Genomic DNA, 20,899 nt, shown 5'->3' with positions numbered 1-20,899 from the left:
TTTTACCACTTTTAAAAACTTTTTTTGCACTCTGATCAAATGCCCATATTTCTGGCACACATCTTATTCCAAGTCCCACTGAAATAGTGCAACCATTTCAATTTCCCCCATTTTCTACCGTACCCACTTTGGGACAATTCTTGGGCAAGAAAATAATTTTTTCTAATTTTATTAAGAGCTGAAATGGCACCTCTGGGGACTATGTGTTTCCTTACCTTTTCATCCAGTAATATGATTTGTTCACTGCTAATGAAATCGCTTTTTTATTTTAGCTAGGCTTAGTAAAGAGTTCAGTGGGCAATCCCTCACCCCACTCCTTTCTGGGTGACATATGGTCAACCAAAAACAACCACACACACAAAAGTTAATGTCAACTGCTTTGACAGAGAACTTCCTCCTTTTCTTTAACATGTCAAAGCAGGAGTTGATAATCCCCACAGACCTCCATTTTTCTCTCTCCTCTCATCCCAATTCTCAGTTGCCCCAGTGGTTTATCATGTCCAATTAGCCATCTGCCATGCTGCTATCATCACACAAAAGATGTGCTCTCCCTTCCACCACAACCTATCAGCAGAGCCTTTGTCCAAGCTGACAAATAAGAATCAGACACCATTGTTCTTTGTTGGTGCTGCTGTCCGCATATAGGCTGCCAGTCCTGATTAAAACAGCAGGAGTGCCGCAGGACACTCCAGGACTCAGGATCTCTGCCAGTAACTCCATACACTGAAGTTGTATTTAGCTGTACATACATATTCTTAGTCAGCCACTAAACCATACCCAGCCAAATTCTCTTTTTGTTTCTGTTATACATTGGGAAATGTCCAAGGATCTCTTTATTATTTAGTTAGAAATTCAAGCTTATATAAGGAATAGATTTAGATTAATCCTGAGATGTTTACTTCAAGGATGGATATATTTTGTGGATTCAAATATGATTCTTTTTTGAATGGCCAATGCATATTTCTATCAGGAAAAAATTACAATTCAGTTTTTGCTCTTGTTGAACCAACACAAAGCCACAGGTCCTTGAATTTCATAGTCATCTTTACATATCTATCGGTACACTCTTTCGCTCCTGTACTTGAGTGTCTTCAATCTCTATTTTCAAGAGGCCTTTCCATACAATTTAATCCTGCATTTATGTTCCATAGTATAAAAATGGGAATTGTTTATTTACCATAATAGTAAACGCAGGAACTCTATCCAAATAAAACACGAGTATAAATGTCTCTCATCTGGCTCTTAGCCATGCTGATGTTTTGAGTAATATAATTACAGGCAAATTTGGGTTTAAAAAGCCTAGAACTCTTTGCAGGCACTTTTCCTTTAATATATTCATAAATATTAATAGTTATTCTACATGAGTGTGTCACAGTACTTCAATAAAATCAGATTCTTATCCATATTAAAACTTCATTGGAACTGTAGGTCTTAGCAGCTGAAGCAACAGAAAGCTCCATAACGACTCTTTGGTGCCTGCAACAAGTCCAAGAACACCTGTCTAAAGGAGAAAAATTCCTATTGCCCCATACCTTTAAAAAGGGTATGATTATTTGCTTTAATTAACTCAAAGCCAGTTTTGTAATCCAATCCATTTTCAAAATCCTGTAGGGGGCAAAAACATCCATCAGCAGATCTCAAATATGAAGTGACTTATGCTGACATCCATGCAAACCTGCTACTCAGTACTTGTGTTTCAGAGCAGAAGTGAAAAACCTTTATCCCTCCACATACTGCTAAATGATAAATCCCATCCTCCCTGAAAACTGGCCCTGCTGTCTGGGGCAAAAAGGAAGTGCAGTCCAGCAATATTTAAAGGGATATGCCATTGTGTTGTCGAAGGCTTTCATGATCGGTATCACCGGGTTGCTGTGAGTTTTCTGGGCTGTATGGCCATGTTCCAGAGGTATTCTCTTGTGATGTTTTGCCCACATCTATGGCAGGCATCCTCAGACCTTACAACCTCTGAGGATGCCTACCATAATGTGGGTGAAACATCAGGAGAGAATGCTTCTGGAACATGGCCATATAGCCCAGAAAACTCCCAGCAACCCAGGATATGCCATTTCTTCCTAAGGATCCGTGTGGTGTTGTTTCTCATTAGAATAATAATAATAAAAATAATAATATGAATGGCAACAATCAAAATTTATCTAGACTAGAATTTGAATTTTCAGTCTAGGTTTCTAACAAAAATAAAAAGATTAGAGTAAATTCTGTGATTATTCACACCTCAGGTTATCAATGGATTTCAGATAAAGCAAAATTCTAAAATATCTAATTTAAGATAATCTAAGACAGGCCCATAGCCAGGATTTTGATTCGGGGGGGGGGGGGGAGGGGGGCTGAGTCTGAGTGAGAGAGGATCTACCCTAGGAAACCTTTAGTATCGTTATCCCAATACCCCCATGCATATGGGATATATTGAGTATGATGATCAGATCATGATATGAATAAATGTAACAGTTTAAATAATAAATGTAAGGCCTTCTCACGGACCACCCTGAGAATTTCGGGGGGGAGGGGGTTGAAGCCCCTCAAGCCCCCCCCCCCCCCCGGGCTACATGCCTGATTGAAGATGAAATATTAGTGGAATTTGGAGGAAGACAAAGAGGAGGGAAGACAGCATGAAAACATTCATATGATGTTCAAGTGAACAAACATAGGAGAGAAACAACCAATAGCAGAACAAATGTGCTCTTGAACACAGATTGTAGCTTATGCAGAGACCCATGCAACAGGCAATTTACTGGGTACGTTTTCTGAAAAGACAATATACATACACAGATGTACATGCCATGTGGAACTCTGCTTTTACAGGATCCCAGAACCCAAAGTCAACTATAAGCATACATTATACACATCTACTAACCAGAATAATTCCATCTGAAGAGTGCTCATGTTGGAAGCTTTCAGGGAGACATTTTATTAATTGGCAGATTCATACTCAATATGATACACAGATAAACAAACAAACAAGATAAACAAACAAGCCAATTGTAGAGAAGCACCCCACTTTTTGTGGGATGCAGAGCCCCTGCCAAAATGGGAGCACATAAAAACTGCTATTTTTTTTAACCTGAGAGAACACTCTCAAAGAATCTGTAGGTCTTCTAGGGTGACTCTATGATCAGAGTTCACTGGAAGTTGACCATAGAGTTGACCATGGAGGATCTAGAGATTACTAGAGATAACGTATTACTAAAATCTAAAATAATAAAATATATGTTAAACCTACATATGTGGAGGGCTGACTGTATTTCTTGCCCATGACTTCATATTCTATGCTAACAGTAAGAAATTGATAGTATGATTCCCATGGCCTTTTGAATAAAAATGATTATTATGCCATAATAACAAAAGCAGACCATCATGATCATCAAGTAAAATTTACCAGTATGCAGCCTCCATCCTGTAGCAGAACAAAACTGTCACAATCTTAAATTCAGCACAGAATTCCTTGTCAGAATATAACAAACAACTCCAGACCTCTGCCTCACTGAATAATGTGCATTATGAATGTTGACCTGATCTGTTATCAAGTTTAGAAGGACGGAAGTAAAGGCATCTTGTAAAATACTGTCCACTGCAAGCAGATTAAATCAATGTCTCTGTCCTATTATGAGCTGTATAGCTCTTCTGCCTCAAGTAACTCCACTTTACACACATAATTTTCAAGATTATCTATTGATCAAACAACTTGCCCACTGACAATCATTCATTTTCAATTTATTAGTAATAGAAATGACAGACACTTGTACACAAATGAAGAATTAGCAGAAGACTGACATAACTGGTGGAAGGTAACAAGAACTCCCAAAGAGAATAACTCATTGTTGTTGTTTTTTTAAAAGGGAGAATAGTGTGCATTTCCCACTATATACTGAAAATACCTAATTTCCTATAGAATACAGCCCATATTCAATTTCAACAGTATAACAGTAATTTGATAAATAAAGCTACCTCCCTATCTGAATGGACAGAACAAATAACTGCTCTCCCTGTCATATTGATTTTTTCTTGTATTTTTGTCACTTCTACTTTATAAATATTTAAATCAGACAAAATATCATTTTATCTGTTTTCACCAGGATGTAATTAAGATATTCTTGAAATTCTGAGTAGAAAATATCCCAAAGACCTTTTATTGAAATGAAAAGTACTCCTAGAAACCCCTCTCCCCATTCTTTTCATAATATAAACATAACTTCCTTTTGTTATAGTCAACAAAGTAATTTAGACTCTTTCGTGCAAACGAGAAACTATACACAGCATAGCTCTATTTATCCAAGTAGCTTGAAAATATCCACAAAATTAAATTAACCCATATAAAAAGGAGTGGAATTTATGTATTCTTATTTACACAAAATTTCAAGTCTCATGTGTTCCAAAATCGTATGTGTAAACAAAAAAAAACATTAATATAAAAATGTACTATTTTAAGTGCTCAACTAGCAAAACACAAGCCACCTGCTATGATTAAATTTTTAAGCCTGCCTGTATATATTCATGTATAAGTCTAAAAATGTTCCTTAAAAAATCAGGCCTAAAAACCTGGAGCTGACTTTTCCATTAGTCATTATAAATACTATAATCAAAGAAGGACCCATCCCATTCTCTGAGTAGAGTGCAAAAGGCAAGAGCTTACTCCAACCCAGGAGAATATAAAAGAAGTACTGACCTCTCCCCACCCCACCCACACACACACACTTTTGAATGCTGGTGAGAAAAAGCAATGGTAGCCAGAAGCATCTAGCCCCCTGAGACTGCATAGGTGCATTCCTCTCTCCATGGCAGTAGTTCTCAACCTGGAGTCCCCAGATGTTTTTGGCCTACAACTGGCCTACAACTCCCAGAAGTCCCAACCAGTTTACCAGCTGTTAGGATTTCTGGGAGCTGAAGGACAAAACCACCTGAGGACCCCAGGTTGAGAACCACTTCTCCATGGAAAACCCTCAACTTATCCACGGGTCACATCAAAATCCACAGTTTTGGTCACCAAACCTGCTCTCTGCTTATACGTGAGGTTGATTTATACATGAGTATACATGAGTATCTACTTTGCAAGAAAAGGAAAGGAAAGGATCATGTTATCTACATGAGGGTAGAATGCATTCAGGTCCAACCTGGCAGAAGATAAGAAGGCTAAGCAATACATCAAGTTTGGTGTGGAACCCTTGTAACACTCCATATGTTCTTGAACGGCAACTTCCATCATTGTCCACTACTCTCTATGTTAGCTAGGCCTGATGGAATTTGTAGTCCAAGAAGAATAGGACAGTGATGTAATTCCCATGCCTCATTTAGATAGACAGGCGAGGGACAATGTGTGATCTTTGTCATGACAGAGTCCTTTGCCAAGTTGGCTCATTTCATTCAAAGATGAATTCGTCTTTCTATACTGCACTCTTAACAACTATGATCTGGTCACAGAATATAATTCAGTTCACTATATAGCCAACCTAGATTAATATCCATGCTGAATGTGTGTTCTATTTATTGTTCATGCAACATCCAGAAAAACCCAAACATCTTTAGCCAGCTTGAGAAAGGCAGGATATAAATCATATAAATATATACATAAATAATAAGTAGTAATAATAATAAGAACAACAACAAATGTTTACATTGCCACATGTAAAGTTTCCAAGAGCAATACAACTACCTCTACCAACATGTCCTTTTTTGTTCAAAGTGCAGAAGGTCTGGATATTCTTATGGGCTGCAGAACACTGATCAAACATGCTAAAAGTGAATAAGTCTAAAAACAGACACTCACTCCCACAAATGCTGGAAAAGAGGATTTCTGAAAACAGTAAGACTTGCTAATGTTGCACCATGGAAAAACAACACACACTAAATAGTAAGTCTGGCAGACCCTTTTCTGGTTTCTGGTAAACACAAAAAAGAGAAGTACTGGTTAGAGGATACACTAGACTCTTGTGAGCAACAAAGTAGAGAACAGCCAGAACTGCTTCCTAATTATTATTTACATTTCCATTGATTTTGAGGAATGACATTGTTGCCTTGTACATCAATTAGGGAAAGGACTCTAGTTCAATGGGAACCACATGCTTTACATTCAATAGGTTCCTGCATCCTCAGTTGAAAATCCCTATGATCAACTGTGAGTGATAAGAAATCAGTAATAAAATAGTACTGTATTTTGCATGCAGAAGGTTCTCAGTCCAAGCGCTAGTCTTTCCTGTTGAATATATTGGATACAGGTGATGTAACTATGTAACTCTGGTTAAGTCAGAAAAGCCTGTAATCTAGAACACCATCTGGGTACATTGTTATTGATACTTTCCACTTTTTGCATCCTGAGGAACTAAGGCCAACTAATTGTGGATTTGACATCTTTCACAAGTGTCTTAGATTCTTGGCTGTCTGGGTTGTTTGAAACAGTCAAGAGTTGGATCGTATTAAAAATGGCTGTTGCAGTGTCTCTTCAGAGAAACCAATACAGAAAGCCCATAAGAAAAACAGCCATTGTCACTTTGCTCAACCTCATGCCCAAAATGGCTCTCCATGTTGCTGATGATTCCCTCTTCCAGCATTGTCCCATATATACGCTGACTCGGTTTATTAGGTGTGATAAAAACCACCATGAGCTATTACTGACCAATAGTCAAATATATTATTTAGCAAGGTACTGGAAAAAGTATATCAGCTGTAGATGATACTGATTATTTGGATCCATTTCAGTCCAAGTTTCCTAGCAACTTTTAGGATCAAAATTGTTTTTGGGTAATTCCTGAAAAGGCTCTTTTTGTGCAATCAATCTATGCACAGAATGTTATGGATGGTATGCCATAAAAGGGGCCACGGTGATGCAGGGGGTTAAACTGCCGAGCTGCTGACTGAAAGGTCGGTGGTTCAAATCCGCGGAGTGGGAACCTAGCAGTTTGAAAACATGGAAATGTGTGTAGATTAATAGGTACCGTTCCGGCAGGAAGGTAATGGCGAGCCATGCAATCATGCCGGCCACATGACCTAGGAGGTTCTTCCACTTAGAAATGGAGATGAGCACCACCCCTTCAGAGCCGGGCTTGAATAGACTTAATGTCAAGGGGAAGCCTTTACCTTTATTTCATTAAAGATGGAAAATAACTCCACATTAAAATGCTACTCATGGAAGCACCCTCTATCAGCCTGACAGGTGACTTGTAGTAGGAGACAGTTAGGCATCTGCTGTAAATTTCTATGGCTCCTGTCTTTCTGAACTGCTTTATTTGATAAGGCACTAAATACATAATTCTACAGTGTCTCTGATACTTTTGGCTGTGAGGTGTGGAAATAGATGTGTCCAGAAGGTACTACTATGAGACTACTGTTTCATGTCTTGGCCTTAGGCCTTTGTGGTGTTGCAAGAATTAGTTTGTCCCATATGTTTTTAAATATCTACATGAAACTGCTAAGAGAGGTCATCCAGAGGTTTGGATTAAAATACCATCAGTGTGAGGAGGGCACATGGCTATACTTCTTTTTAAACAGTCAATTCTGAGGAATTGGTGGAAACGCTTGAGCTGGAGCCAGAAGATGGTCCGATCTGGTTAAAGACAAAAATACTGGATTTTTTATCTCAATAAAAGAAAAGTACTGGGATTGAAAATCCACCAAACTGGGAAAGGGTTTGACATCTATTCTGGTTTGAAGCTGTCCTCCCCCAATTGCAGGCAGATTTGGTGGAAGGGATGGCCTTGTGCCAACTGACTCAATGGTCTGCTTGCTTTGCTTTCTACTCACTCATTCTCTGAACACAGGACACAGAACAATTAGAGAAAGTAAACCTAACTCCAGTTCCTTACAAGCTAACTGTTTTTTTTTCCTGGAATACTCTCTCTATGGGGCTGCCTTGAAAATAGTTTGAAAATTCAATTGGCACAGAATGTAGCCACCAGGACAATAGTATAAACAGGACATGGGACATCTAGCTCATGAGGCGGATATGACCTGCAGGAGGCCAACTGTTGACCTGCTAGCACTGCTGTATGTTTGCACATACATATGTATATATGAGAAAGAGAGAATGCAGTCACATTGGATGCAGTGGAATAGCCCAACACACATCGGTAAGGTAAGTAGTCCTAGACACATTGCAGGTATACAGCCCATCAAAATGCTCTCCTGAAAATATTTCTGCAGTAAGGCAAAAAAAAGTTTCCCATCCAAGCTATTTGATAACTCATATTTTGTCAATTCTGCTCACTTCAATTAGTAATCCATTTAAGATGCTGCTTTTGGCTTGTTACATGTTAAATGGTTTTGGACCAGTTTATCTTAATTCCTTTTTCTAAATGAAGCTCTCTCTGAAACCACATGACCTACAAAACCAGCTGAAATTTTTAATGATTGCCAAAGAAAACATGTGACAAGACACCAGATCAAGTAATCTTCTGCTTATAAAGTACCTTTCTACTTTCATCAATCAGTTCTTTTGATTTATGAGGTTGCCATCAAATATGCAGATATAAAATGTACTTTTGTTTCTGACAGTGGTTAAGGTGGAGAAGCGTGGGCAATATGGCAGTATGTAAGAATATCCATTCATCAGCATTACAAGCCAGACATCATGTCAAGTCTATCTTCTACCAAATGTTTAATCAAAGTATGCTATGCTTGCACACATGTTTTCTCAAAAGGAAAAAGGAAATGTTTTCAATTTGTAAGAAGCACACAGATTTCACACTGTAATATTACACATCACTATGTGTCACATGTATGCAAATAAACATTTTTATATCCAGTATTAAAATACTTGAGTCCATGCATCCTACAAATCAGGAATCCTTTGTTCCAAAATGGTACCAACTTTATTACAGAGCCTATAGGCAACAAGTGGTGTAAGGGGAAAAGTGGACAAACAAGCAAGTGTGATGGGCAGGGATGTGGCCTCCTTAGTACTTAAACCTTTTCCCACCTCTTTCTTGCTCTGCCCCAAGTCCTAGAAATATATCTTGAAGAAGGGAAGAAAGCAGCTGGTGCAGTAGTGAGAATCTCCAAGGCTCCAAATGAGCATCATTTGTAGGAGGAATTGGCCTTATTGCTAAAAGTCCCAGATTCCACTGCAGGCAAGGGTGTTGTAGTGTTCCTGAAAGTATCTGCCAGCATACCCAGCCCTCTTCTGCCCCAAGGAGAATGTTTGGGCCTTGTAACTAAGAAAGAGAAACCAGAAATGTCAGTCAATACTGTGAGCTCCCTTGAGTTTCATGAAATCTTCCACTGAAAAATTAAAAAAATTCAATGGAACTGGAACTGGAGGATGGAGATTGTGGCTGAGTATGTAGAGGTTAGATGACTTGCGACTCACAGAACTCAAGGATTCGTGATCTAAGTGTGGTGCTACAGACTCGTGATCTCCAGTCCTTTCTCTTTGTAACAACAGTGAAACTTTTATTTATTATTATTTCAGGATAAAAATCAAGGCGTGTGGTTGTTTATGAATGCTCTCTCTATTAGACTTTCTTCCTTGAATGCTCTGTTGACGGCTCTCTTTCCCCTGCCCCCATTTCTGGCATCCATTAACACTGACAACAGCAACTCTAAGCACTCTCAATGCAAGCATACACAAAGCAAAGAGACAAATAGAACAAGGCGCCTCCCTAGATAAATGGATTTTTCCAATAAGAGTTATTTGGTTTTGCCAAGCTTGGGCCCACAGCCAAAAGTCGAATGTTCTCCCCCACTGCACACTCACTCCTGCTTTCTCAATCTTTCTACTGATCAGCATTATTTGTATTAAGTTACAAGACTGACATAACTTATCTCTGCACGCAGATGGTACTTTTTGTGTCTATGACTTAATAACAATTTTTGAGTGAGACCAAATCCATGAGGTTTTTTTCCACTTAACAGCATGCATGAGGGTACAACAGAAGCCTTGGAAACTTGCTACTTCCTTGAAAGGATCTGAATGCCAAGAAAACATTCAGGAAATCCACAGGACACCTAAACAGGATTACAATCAAGATTATTTTGGTACAGCATTTTTGGCAGGACAATCAGAAAAAGGAAATATCTGATTAGAATATTATTTTTAGTACCACTGGATAGTTATTAAAACTTTTTAAAGCTTAGGTGTAAGCTTTTGATAAAATGCAACAGTGGATGAATCTTGTAAAGTCATGGTAGATGTATTGCCTCTAGAGAAAATGGTTCCTAAAGTATCCTTAACTCTTCCACAGCCCCAAGGGTGCTGTCACGTCAGAAAACCATGCAAAATCTGTAATTGCTTTCCTTGTAGCCCTGTTAAGGTATCAACAGGCAAATATCCACCAGCACCATGTGGCTCATGAGATACACATGCAGTCAGACCTTATTATACTTATCCTCCAAGATCAAAGCATATTCACATAAATGGGGTGCAGCCTTCCGTGGAGGGCAGCCAGGGGGGCCTGTCATGGATCTGCAGCAAGAAACTTCTTGAAAACTGTGGGTGATGATGTGATTGTTCTGCTGTGGCTGGAGGAACACTCCATGTGACTGATGATGAGAAATGAAGTGAAGCAAGAGGGAAAGGCAGCTGGAAAAGCAAAGCAGCCGGAGGAGCAAAAAGCAGGGTCAAGCTTCCATCCGAAGAGAGCATTTAATCCTTCACAATCTTTAATTAAGGCTCCACTGGCTAGGCTGTAAAGTCCCCACACCCACCCCAATGAAAAGTCTGCTAACGGAACTGCAGAGAGGGACATTTTTACATACTTTCATCAGATCTAAGAAATTACTTAACAAACATACAGGTCCATCATCCAAACATGGATGCTTAACAATTATGCCTCCACCTGTACTCCCTTCTTGCTTCCAGATGTTTACTATATGTTGGCACTCTCCTTGGAAGCCAGACAGCAAACACATTGACATGTCCTTTGGGGTGGCTTTCCAGAGGTTATGTCCCAAAATGGCAAAGCAACAAAGATCATACCTTTCAAAGAAAATCCACACGAGTTAAATCATTACATCAAATATTCACATAAACACAGTCATACAGTAACAAAGTCTACTGATACTAACAGGAGGCAAGGAAGAGTTGACGTTTGGATTTGACCAAGGGCCATTAAAAGAATATCTAGTACAATAAGAGGCGCAAAAAGAGAAATATTGGCACATTTACAAGCACAATGTCCACTGAAAGCACACAGTAGGTACAACTAAAGTAAGAAGGGCAGGGGATCAAAAACAAACTTCACAAAGTGATTGTCGAAGGCTTTCATGGCTGGAATCACTGGGTTGTTGTGAGTTTTCCAGGCTGTATGGCCATATTCCAAAAGCATTCTCTCCTGACGTTTCGCCCACATCTACGGCATGCATCCCCAGAGGTTGTAAGGTATATTTGAAACTATGCGAGGGGTTTATATATCCATGGAAGGTCCAGGGTGAGCGGCAAGTGTGAATGTTGAAATTAATCATCTTGATTAGCATTGAAAGGTCTTGCAGCCTCAAGGCCTGGCTGATTCCTGCCTGGGGGAATCCTTTGTTAGGAGGTGTTGACTGGCCCTGATTGTTTCATGTCTGGAATTCTCATGTTTTCTGAGTGTTGTTCTTTATTTATTTTCTGATTTTAGAGTTTTTTAATACTGCTAGCCAGATTTTGATCGTTTTCATTGTTTTCTCCTTTCCACAGATATACAAACCCCTCTTTGCCTAGTTTTGAACAGACCTCACAACCTCTGAGGATGCCTGCCACAGATGCAGACAAAACGTCAGGAGAGAATGCTTCTGGAACATGGCCACACAGCCCGGAAAACTCACAGCAACCCAGAAACTTCACCATTCTATCATAATGGCTGTCAATTATTCTCCTCCAGGTCCACAAATCTTATTCTCCTCACCGATTCTGAAATATATGGTACATTGCAGGCAGCTGCTCTAAGATGGCTCATACCTAAGCCTCTGGCTCCATCACCAGACCCAATCTATACCTCCGCTGAAAAGGCGTGTTTGGTAGCTAGCCCAGGCTACAGAACCCAGACACAACCACTGTGCCGCCCCTTTGCTTTCATGCCTGGAAGAGGGGAGGGGAGAGGAGACGTGGGAGGGCACAGTGACATTTGGAAGAAAGTGAGGTCAGATTCAGGCACCTGGAAGGGGGTGGGGCAAACAACCAAGCCCACACTGAGCTTTCTCAAAAGTGATCCAAGAGCACAAGGTTTCCAGGGTGAAAGCAAAAAATAAAGGGTCATTGAAGGCTTTCATGGCCAGAATCACTGGGTTGCTGTGAGTTTTCCGGGCTGTATGGACAATTGCAACATTCACACTCGCCTCCAACAGACAAGAGTTCTTTCTCCCACCCTGGACATTCCACAGATATATAAACCCCACTTGACTAGTTTCCAACAGACCTCACAACCTCTGAGGATTTTTTGTGTGTGTCAGGAGCAACCGGAGTTGCTTCTGGAGTGAGAGAATTGGCCGTCTGCAAGGACGTTGCCCAGGGGATGCCCGGATGTTTTGACGTTTTTACCATCCTTGTGGGAGGCTTCTCTCATGTCCCCGGATGGAGCTGGAGCTGGTAGAGGGAGCTCATCCACGCTCTCCCTGGGTGGGATTCGAACCTGGCAGCCTTCAGGTCAGCAACCCAACCTTCAAGTCACAAGGCTTTTATCCCCTAGGCCACCTCTGAGGATGTGTGCTAAAGATGCAGGCGAAAGTCAGGAGTAAATGCTTCTGGAACATGGCCATACAGCCCGGAAAACTCACAGCAACCCACAAAATAAAAGGCTTTCTAGGATGATCCAACAGCAAACCAGCCAGGCAGCCCAAGAAATCGCACAAGTGTGGGCAGATACACACCCATACATCCAGAGGGAGAAAGAGAAACACCCACGGATACACACAGCGAGATGAGCGAGCAAGGAAGGAGGAGGAGAGGCAGAGCAGCAGGGAAGCATCCCTCTGCCTCGCCTTGTGCCACTGACTGACAGCCCACACGTTGCCCCCCGCAATCCTCCTCCTCCTCCATTCCATATCCGCGAAGGCAAACCCAAGCCCACCAAAAAAGCATCCTCGTTTTCCTCGGAGGCGTCTGGGTGCGGGCAGGAGGCGAGGCTGGGGGGTTTCCTTTTGGACAATAAGGACCCGGTGTACGACGGGGGGCGGGGGGCAGCCACCTCCAGCTCCTGGGCCTCTTCCCCCCCCCCCCAAAACAAAGGCCCCGCCGGCCTCCCCCGCCCTTGCCCTGCCTCCTCTTTACCTGTCCGGAAAAAGGCGTCCACCTCCGAGTCGGGCACGGCCCCTTCCTCCGCGGCCCCTTCTGCGGCCGGGTTCATGGCTGGGGGGCTCCAACAGAAGGGCGCTCAGCGGCAAAGAGCCCAGGCAAAGGCAAAGGCGGAGGCAGCAACAGCAACGGAGGCGGCGGCGGCGAGGGCTGGGTAGTAATAATATCCAGTGAGTTGGGGAGGAGGGAGAAGGAGAGACACACGCCACAAGCAGCGAAGGAGGGCGTGTGTGAGGAGGGGGGAGAGAAAGGGGGATGGAAGAGCCCTCAGCAGCCAGCCTTGGCGCGCCCCATCCCTGCCAGGGTGTCTAGTGCTCAGCTCTGTTGCCGCCGCCGCCGCCAGCCCTAGGTATTGTCTTCTTCGCTGCCTTCTTCCCCTTCTTCGTCTGCACATCCACACGCCCCACAGCAACCAGCAGCAGGGGCTCCCGCCGTGCCCAGCCCTCCTCTTCGTCCTCTCTCTCCCTCTGCCTCTCTCTATTGTTCAGCTCGGCTTTCTCTCCCTTCTGCCTCACGCCCCCCTCCCCAGATTTCGCCGGCGGATCCCCCCCCCCCCCAGCCTACACACACAGGCACGTAGACACACGGCTTGTTTATTTCGCATGTGATCCCGTCCCCGCCCCCCAATACGCACACACACCCAGTCACAGCCAGTCCAAGGAGCGCACACGCCCCCGAACCCCTGTGGGGGAGAAAGAGAGACAGAGAGAGGTGACAGCCTCAGGTTGGGGAGCTCAGCAGCCACCTCTTCAATTGTGGCAGAGAGAGCTCCCCTTATTCCTTAGCACAGCCCTCCACCCATCCCCTTGTTGCTTCGGCAGGACTTCCTGGAAAGCAGCAGGAAAGGCTGGGAGGAGGAGGGCGGCGGGGGTGCGTGGCCGGAGAGGGGAAGCGCCTCCGCTCAGACCCCAGAGAAGGGCTTCCTATCTGGCTGGCTGGCAGCCACCTTCTCTGCCCACCCTCCCCCTCAAGACCCTTCTCTTCCCACCCGCCTCTTGTCCTTAGGCTTCGAGGAGTCACCCCCCCCCCCTTGCCTTCTCTCAGGACAGACAGATTAACATTGTGGCCAAGGAAAGGGGAAACGCAAGGCACGCGGGGAAAGGGCTGAGTGGGTAAGATTCAGGTGCAGGAGGAAGCCCCACGCGGGAGGAAGGATGGCCAAGATAAAGCAGGAGACCGGCTCCTGTTGAATTTCCCAGCCATACAAGAGGAGGAGGAGAGCCCGGCTCCGCAGACCTCACTTAGGTAATTGTTGCAGACTGGTGTATCTCAGTCGGCTCTCAAACAGCAGTTAAGGGGCTTGCCAGTGTCCACAACCAGACTGCAAGCTCCATTTTTGAACATGCCCCCCCTCCCAAAACCCTTTTCTGCCAGAGAAGGAAAGCAGGAAGAAGGGGGGGGGGGGGAGGAGGAAAAAAACAGGTTTCCAACAAGTGATTTTCCCTCCCCCATTTCAGATTTACAGCTCAAAACCTATAGAAAGAGCTGTTTCTGGTGTCACTGTTCTGCATTCTAATAATAATAATAATAATAGTGCGGTTTTCTGGCATTGTATATTTTTGCCGCTTCTGTGACTGTTCATTTGTATTTTGATTCTGTAGCTCACTTGTCAATGGATGTCCAGAATCAGCAGCATCCACCGCGGTCCTTTTTATCCTGGGTGATGACCGAGCCAGTATAGACTTCATTTTGGTTTGATTCTCCATAATGCTAATCGAGAATCAAACCAGATCCCAGCAGGCCACCCTACTGGGATCTGCACACATCATCCGAAAATACATCACACAGTCCTAGACACTTGGGAAGTGTTCGACTTGTGATTTTGTGATACGAAATCCATCATGTCTATCTTGTTTGCTTTGTCATACAATAAAATAATAATAATAATAATAATAATAATAATAATTAAAAAAGATCTGGTGGGATCACAAGCCGGAAAAAGTTACAGAGAATGAACATGTCAAGCTACTCTGGGACTTCCGAATTCAGACAGACAGGGTTTTGGAACACAATACTCCTGACCTCACAATTGCGTTAAAAAACAAAGTATGGATTACAGGGTTGTTGTGTGTCTTTCGGGCTGTGTGGCCATGTTCCAGAAGCATTCTCTCCTGACGTTTCGCCCACATCTATGGCAGGCATCCTCAGAGGTTGTGAGGCCCGAAAGACACACAACAACCCTGTGATCCTGGCCATGAAAGCCTTCGACAACACAAAGTATGGATTGTTGATATTGCAATCCCAGGTGACAGCAGGATTGAGGAGAAACAACTGGAAATGCTGACATGATATGAGGATTTAAAGATCGAATTGCAAAGACTCTGGCACAAGCCAGTCAAGGTGGTCCCAGTGGTGATCGGCACACTGGGTGCAGTGCCTAAAGACCTAGGCCTGCACTTAAACACAATCGGCGCTGACAAAATTACCACCTGCCAGCTGCAGAAGGCCACCTTACTGGGATCTGCACACATTATTCGCCAATACATGACACAGTCCTAGACACTTGGGAAGTGTCCGACGTGTGATCCAGTACAACAGCCAGCAGAGTGTCTGCTGTGGACTCATCTTGTTGTGTTTCAAATAATAATAAATCTTAATTTGTACCCTGCTACCATCTCCCCAAAGGGACTCAGTGCGACTCACAGAAGTGCTCCATGCCATATATAAACAATAGGCTTGCTCAAATAATTCGATTTCCCCGTTACCCGTTATTAATTCGTTATTTTCGTTTGTTTTGAAGCAATATACGACCTTGATTGTCCACACGTCTGGATATCGCGGTTTTGAATCGCGAGAGGCCGTTTTTTCTTATTTCTTCGTTTTTTTGGTTAGGAAAAAAAAGCTTTTGCAAATCACCCAAACTCCTTTCCTTTTGCCCCTCAGCAAAAGGGGCGTCACGGGCTCAGCCAATGGGAGGGGGCGAGGGGGAAGGAGGCCGAGGAGGAGGAGGAGGAGGAGGAAGACGGAGGGGGGAAATGGCCGCCGCCGCCGCCTCGCCTCAGCTCAGGCCTGGAGAGACAGAGAGGGGCCCGGCGGTGAGGAGGAAGAGGCCCGGGATGCGAGGGGGTGTGGGCCAGGCCCGTCCTCGGCTGCTCCCGGGGAGGGAGGGAGGACTACGACTCCCAGGGGCCCAGATTCGCACCCTCCCTCCCCCCAATACAGGTCTCCAGTCCATACCACGCTACATGAACTTGAATGGATACTGTGGTTGTGTTGTCGAAAGCTTTCATGGCCGGGATCACACTGTTGTGGTATGTATTCCGGGCTCTATGGCCATGTGCCAGAAGCATTCTCTCCTGACGTTTCACCCACATCTGTGGCAGACATAGAGGTTTTGACGTCTGTGCGAAGCTAGGCAAGTGGGGTTTATATATCTGTGGAAGGTCCAGGGTGGGAGAAAGAACTCTTGTCTGTGGGAGGCAAGTGTGAATGTTGCAATTGGTCACCTTGATTAGCATTGAATAGCCTTGCAGCTTCAAAGCCTGGCTGCTTCCTACCTGGGGGAATCCTTTGTTGGGAGGTATTAGCTGGCCCTGCTTGTTTCCTGTCTGGAATTCCCATTTTCTGGGTGTTTCTGGGAAGGTAATGGCACTCCATGTAGTCATGCCGGCCACATGACCTTGGAGGTGTCTATGGACAACACTGGCTCTTGGACTTAGAAATGGAGATGAGCACCAACCCCCAGAGTCAGACATGACTGAACTTAACGTCAAGGGATACCTTTACCTATACACACACACACACACACACACACACACATAAGCAGGGACTATACACAGTATATATCACACACACACCAATTTAACAAAGTTTCAGCCACAAAAACAAAGTTTCTGAAGTAGAACAATGACTTTCACAGTAAAGACAACCCAATTTAACAGGAAATAATACTTTCAAACCAGGAACAGATTTCTGCAATTATTAAAAAATGGTTTATTATAAAAGCTATGAAAATTCTCCAAAAATCAGAGGATAAGGGAAACGTTCCAAATTTTGGTGAGCTATCAGTGTTAAATGTGTTCTACCACTGTACCAAGTTTGAAGAAGATCACTCAAAAAATGAGGGTGGGAGAGTCCTGTAAAGTCCTCTCCCTCTGTGCTGTTTTTGGGAATTGCGCATGCGCGTCCGCCATTAACGAATTAATTTTGAAAATAACGAATTTTCGTTAATTTCGAAAATTTTTGGGGGCCAAATTCGGAAATACCATCAGAAACGAAAAGCTGCCCCCCTCTAGTTTTGAAACGAGTTTAGAATCAAATTTTTCATGGATCGATCAAGCCTAATAAACAATACACAAGTAAAAATAATTGACATAAATATAATCATCAGCACATATAAAATCCCACTGATAAAATTGTAAAAGTACAAAATTATTAAAATTCCTAAAATGCAGTACAACCTGCAAATAAACTGGATAACAATCAAAATGTGGAGCAGTACAATAGGTGGTTCATCAAGCTGGCCCTAGATTACTCAGGATCAAAGGCCTGTCTGAAGAGTCATGTTTTTAGACTCACCTGAAAGGCTTGAAGAGTGCGGGCTAATCTAATTTCTTTAGGGAGGGTATTCCAGAGCCAGGGAGCCACCACTAAGAAGGCCCTCTCTCTCCCTACCAACCATACTTGCAATGTGATGGGACTAAGAGAAGGGCCTCCCCAGCAGATCTCAATGCCCGTGCCGGTTCGTAGAAGGAGATGCTGTCACAAAGATAGGTTGGACCATTTTCTGTTTACTGAAAATCTTAAATTTTGGGAGCCATGTGCAAGAAGAAGCAGCATATAAGAGCACAGCACTGAAGCCTTTATAAGAATAGCCAAAGAATGTAAGGCTGATAGAGTGGGTGCCAGCTTTATCTTTCTAAAACAGACATCCCAAAGCCAGGTTTGCAACCAAGAGTGTGGCTGTGGCTCTCTCAATCTCTCTGTGTATGTGTATGTGAAGGCCAAATAGGCATTACTTCAAATGCATCCCGCCTTTCTCCCTATATTAGGACTCAAACCACATTCTGCTCCTATGAATTATTTTTCATTCACCAAATTTTTAGTATGGTAGAAAATGAGACATTGAAATTAACCTAAATCCTGATATGTGTGTGTGTGTGTATGTGTGTGTGTATTCCCTTGGAACCTTTGACTACCTTTTGCCTTTGGATGCCTAAATCGTATTTCTAAATGCTCAACTGAACTTTTAATACCCTGACCTCATTTTAACCCACCCATTCCTCAATAGCTACATCCCAGTTTCACCCTGATAAGGAAGGCACTTGGAGGATGACCTCAGTAGAAGATCTTAAGACACATTTTTTTTCTACATTCCCATTCTAGATCAATTAAGTTGGTTTCTTTCTTTCAAAAGACTCTCAAGATTATGTCTTTAAGTTTCAGGAGGATCATCTGGAGCTTGAATATTGCCATTCAACAAGGCCAGACATTTTATGCATTTGAAAGGCTCAGCCCTTCCTTCCAAAGAAGCACAAACACATAGACAGTACTTGGAATTACTTATTTGTTCAATTTACATTCCACCCTTCTTCATAAAAGCTCAGAGTGGCTGTGTACAATAAAAAACCACAGAAAGAGTGTGAGGGAGTTAAAATCACAAACTACAAATGCAAAAAACTACAGCTTACAAATGTCTACTGAAATACAACAAAAGCAACTGTTGAATGGTATTTGCCTTGATTGTTGTGCATAGGTGCAAAAACGTGGCTATTCTAAGATATGCTAGCTAGCTATGTGAAGCTAACGTGTCCATGCTCACCACACTCTTTTTTTTTTCTTTCAGACCCTTTTCACACACCTTGATGCCGCGTTCTTCCTTTTGAAATTTGCTCCAGCCAATCTTGTGATGATAGCTGTCATTCTCTATCATACTCTTGTCACTGTGGTATTTTATCAACACTGTTTGCACATTTTTTCAACTTCATTAATGGCATCATTACTGATTCCTGTACCACATCCCTCACATTATTATTGATTAATCTAATTTTAAAAAATCTAGCTGCACCTGCACAGTAATAAAATATCACATCATGACTATATTACTGCATTACAAAGCTTTCTGTGACTGCTGAGATCTTTTATTGGATGATTTGTTTTATTAGAAAAGTGACAAAAGAAAATAAAATGGACATGTCATCCCTTGCCATGTTATTCTTTTCTCCTGCAGAGAAATAAAAGACTACCACGGTTTTAACTTTGTGATGATAATAGCCTTTATTACATTCAACAGGCCATTAGGCAAAGGTAACTAGAAACAAAAAACAAAACCAACCCCCACCCCCACCCAAAAAAAAAGAGAGAAGAGGACTTAAAGTGTGTTTAGACATTCAAAAAAGTCATCTTCCCTGCACAGGCAGCAGAAGTGGTCGGAGGCTTCTCTACTAAGAATTTCCTTGAAAACTCTTGAGGAGGGTATATCCTGGCCACAGCCACACATTGCTTGCTAATGGATCGTTCTCAAAATAAACACTATAACACATTTGCAGCTAAACTGGCTACTCAATTGCTGTTGGATAGGGGCTCATTAGCAGATTATTTCTAGTTTATTAAAAAGCATATTTTCAACACAACAGTGCCAGAAGAACAGTGTTATGCAGTAAGACTGAGGAAATTACAGAAGTAATCCATTTCTATGATGGTATAATAGCATGGTGTGATAATGCCCTCAATACCGAGAACGTATTTCTTTGTGAAGGAGAGATCTCAGTCCTTGGCTATTCTTGCTTATGGACTGTTATTCAATACTGCTACCATGCAGGATTACACAACTAAAAGATTCCTGAGAAAAGGCTATCGAACCTCTGTTTAAAAGGATGTAAACATAACGGATACTATAATATAAAGAATATTATTTTCTCTGTTCCTTATTGTGACAGACATTATCTTCTTACTACACGTGAAAAATCTTTTCTTCCAACATCTGTAATGATCCCAGCCTGCTTAACAAGGCTAGTTTGCTTTTATAGTACCCCCCGCCATGGTCTCCAAATCTTCAGCATATGATTTTCTGCTCCACAATCTTTGGCAACTTAACTTTGGCAAGAGAATATAACATTCTGGAATTCACTCCCCACAGAAGCCCAGCTCTATTGTGATGTATTTTGCATTACATCTTCAACAAGATAGGGTTATTTATGGAAAGCTTTTAGAGAGACTTTTGTATATGATTTCCCTCTGCCATTTGATAATAGCTTTTACGCTGTCATTTTAAGCATTCCACAATACAAACCAGCTTTAGTTCATTCTGTTGATTTGGCACTGCAACGGCATAGGACTGACATTGGTCTTGGCTACAGCTGAAATACCGTAGGGCGAACTGTGGACTGCAATCATAGAAAAGTCTGGCTCTGAGCACAAGCCCTTGCTTGAACCTTCACAGCATTCCCTAGAGTGTATAGCGAATAGTACTGATTTTGAATTTTGGATCTTCAGGCTTTCAGTTTTATTTTAATCCTGATACTCTTTGCTTTCATGCTTTTTCTCTGTTAAATGAACACTAGTTTTTAGAAACAAGTCTCTGTATCTAAATGAATATTCAATCTTTTCCAAATCCCATTTGAAGGCTCATCATGTTTCCAAATAGGCTCCAACAGCTAACACTCAAAAGGCATTGTATAGCCATTCCATCTCTCCCCCACCCCTCCTGCCTTAATGGATGTTTTTTCTGGTAAGAAAAAAAGGTAG

General features: G+C 42.5%; 1 protein-coding gene and 1 long non-coding RNA gene across 9 annotated transcripts in view; one reads left to right on the top strand and one right to left on the bottom strand.

The window, feature by feature from the left end:
• The window catches only part of kalrn (kalirin RhoGEF kinase), a 627,264-nt gene extending 613,937 nt beyond the window's left edge, over window positions 1-13,327 (bottom strand). For 6 of the 7 annotated variants that reach the window (XM_062971761.1, XM_062971850.1, XM_062971879.1 and 3 more), the window contains exon 1: window positions 13,190-13,308. In XM_062971761.1, the coding sequence (XP_062827831.1) occupies window positions 13,190-13,265 (76 nt within the window). In that variant the 5' untranslated portion in view covers window positions 13,266-13,308. Of the gene's footprint in view, window positions 1-13,189 lie in introns of all 7 variants that reach the window. The other variant, XM_008109458.3, reaches the window with a different exon arrangement.
• Window positions 13,328-13,434: 107 nt separating this feature from the next.
• Window positions 13,435-19,357, top strand: LOC134296832 (uncharacterized). Of its 2 annotated transcripts, none has more exons than XR_010003692.1 (2): window positions 13,435-13,562; window positions 18,999-19,357. It is a non-coding gene; the product is annotated as an uncharacterized LOC134296832 (long non-coding RNA). The 2 variants fall into 2 exon arrangements; XR_010003693.1 differs by lacking the exon at window positions 13,435-13,562 and adding an exon at window positions 13,912-14,458.
• Window positions 19,358-20,899: the final 1,542 nt, after the last annotated feature.

The sequence above is a fragment of the Anolis carolinensis genome, chromosome 1, assembly GCF_035594765.1.
Source record: "Anolis carolinensis isolate JA03-04 chromosome 1, rAnoCar3.1.pri, whole genome shotgun sequence".
Lineage (NCBI taxonomy): Eukaryota > Metazoa > Chordata > Lepidosauria > Squamata > Dactyloidae > Anolis > Anolis carolinensis.
This window is presented reverse-complemented; position numbering and strand designations above follow the sequence as displayed.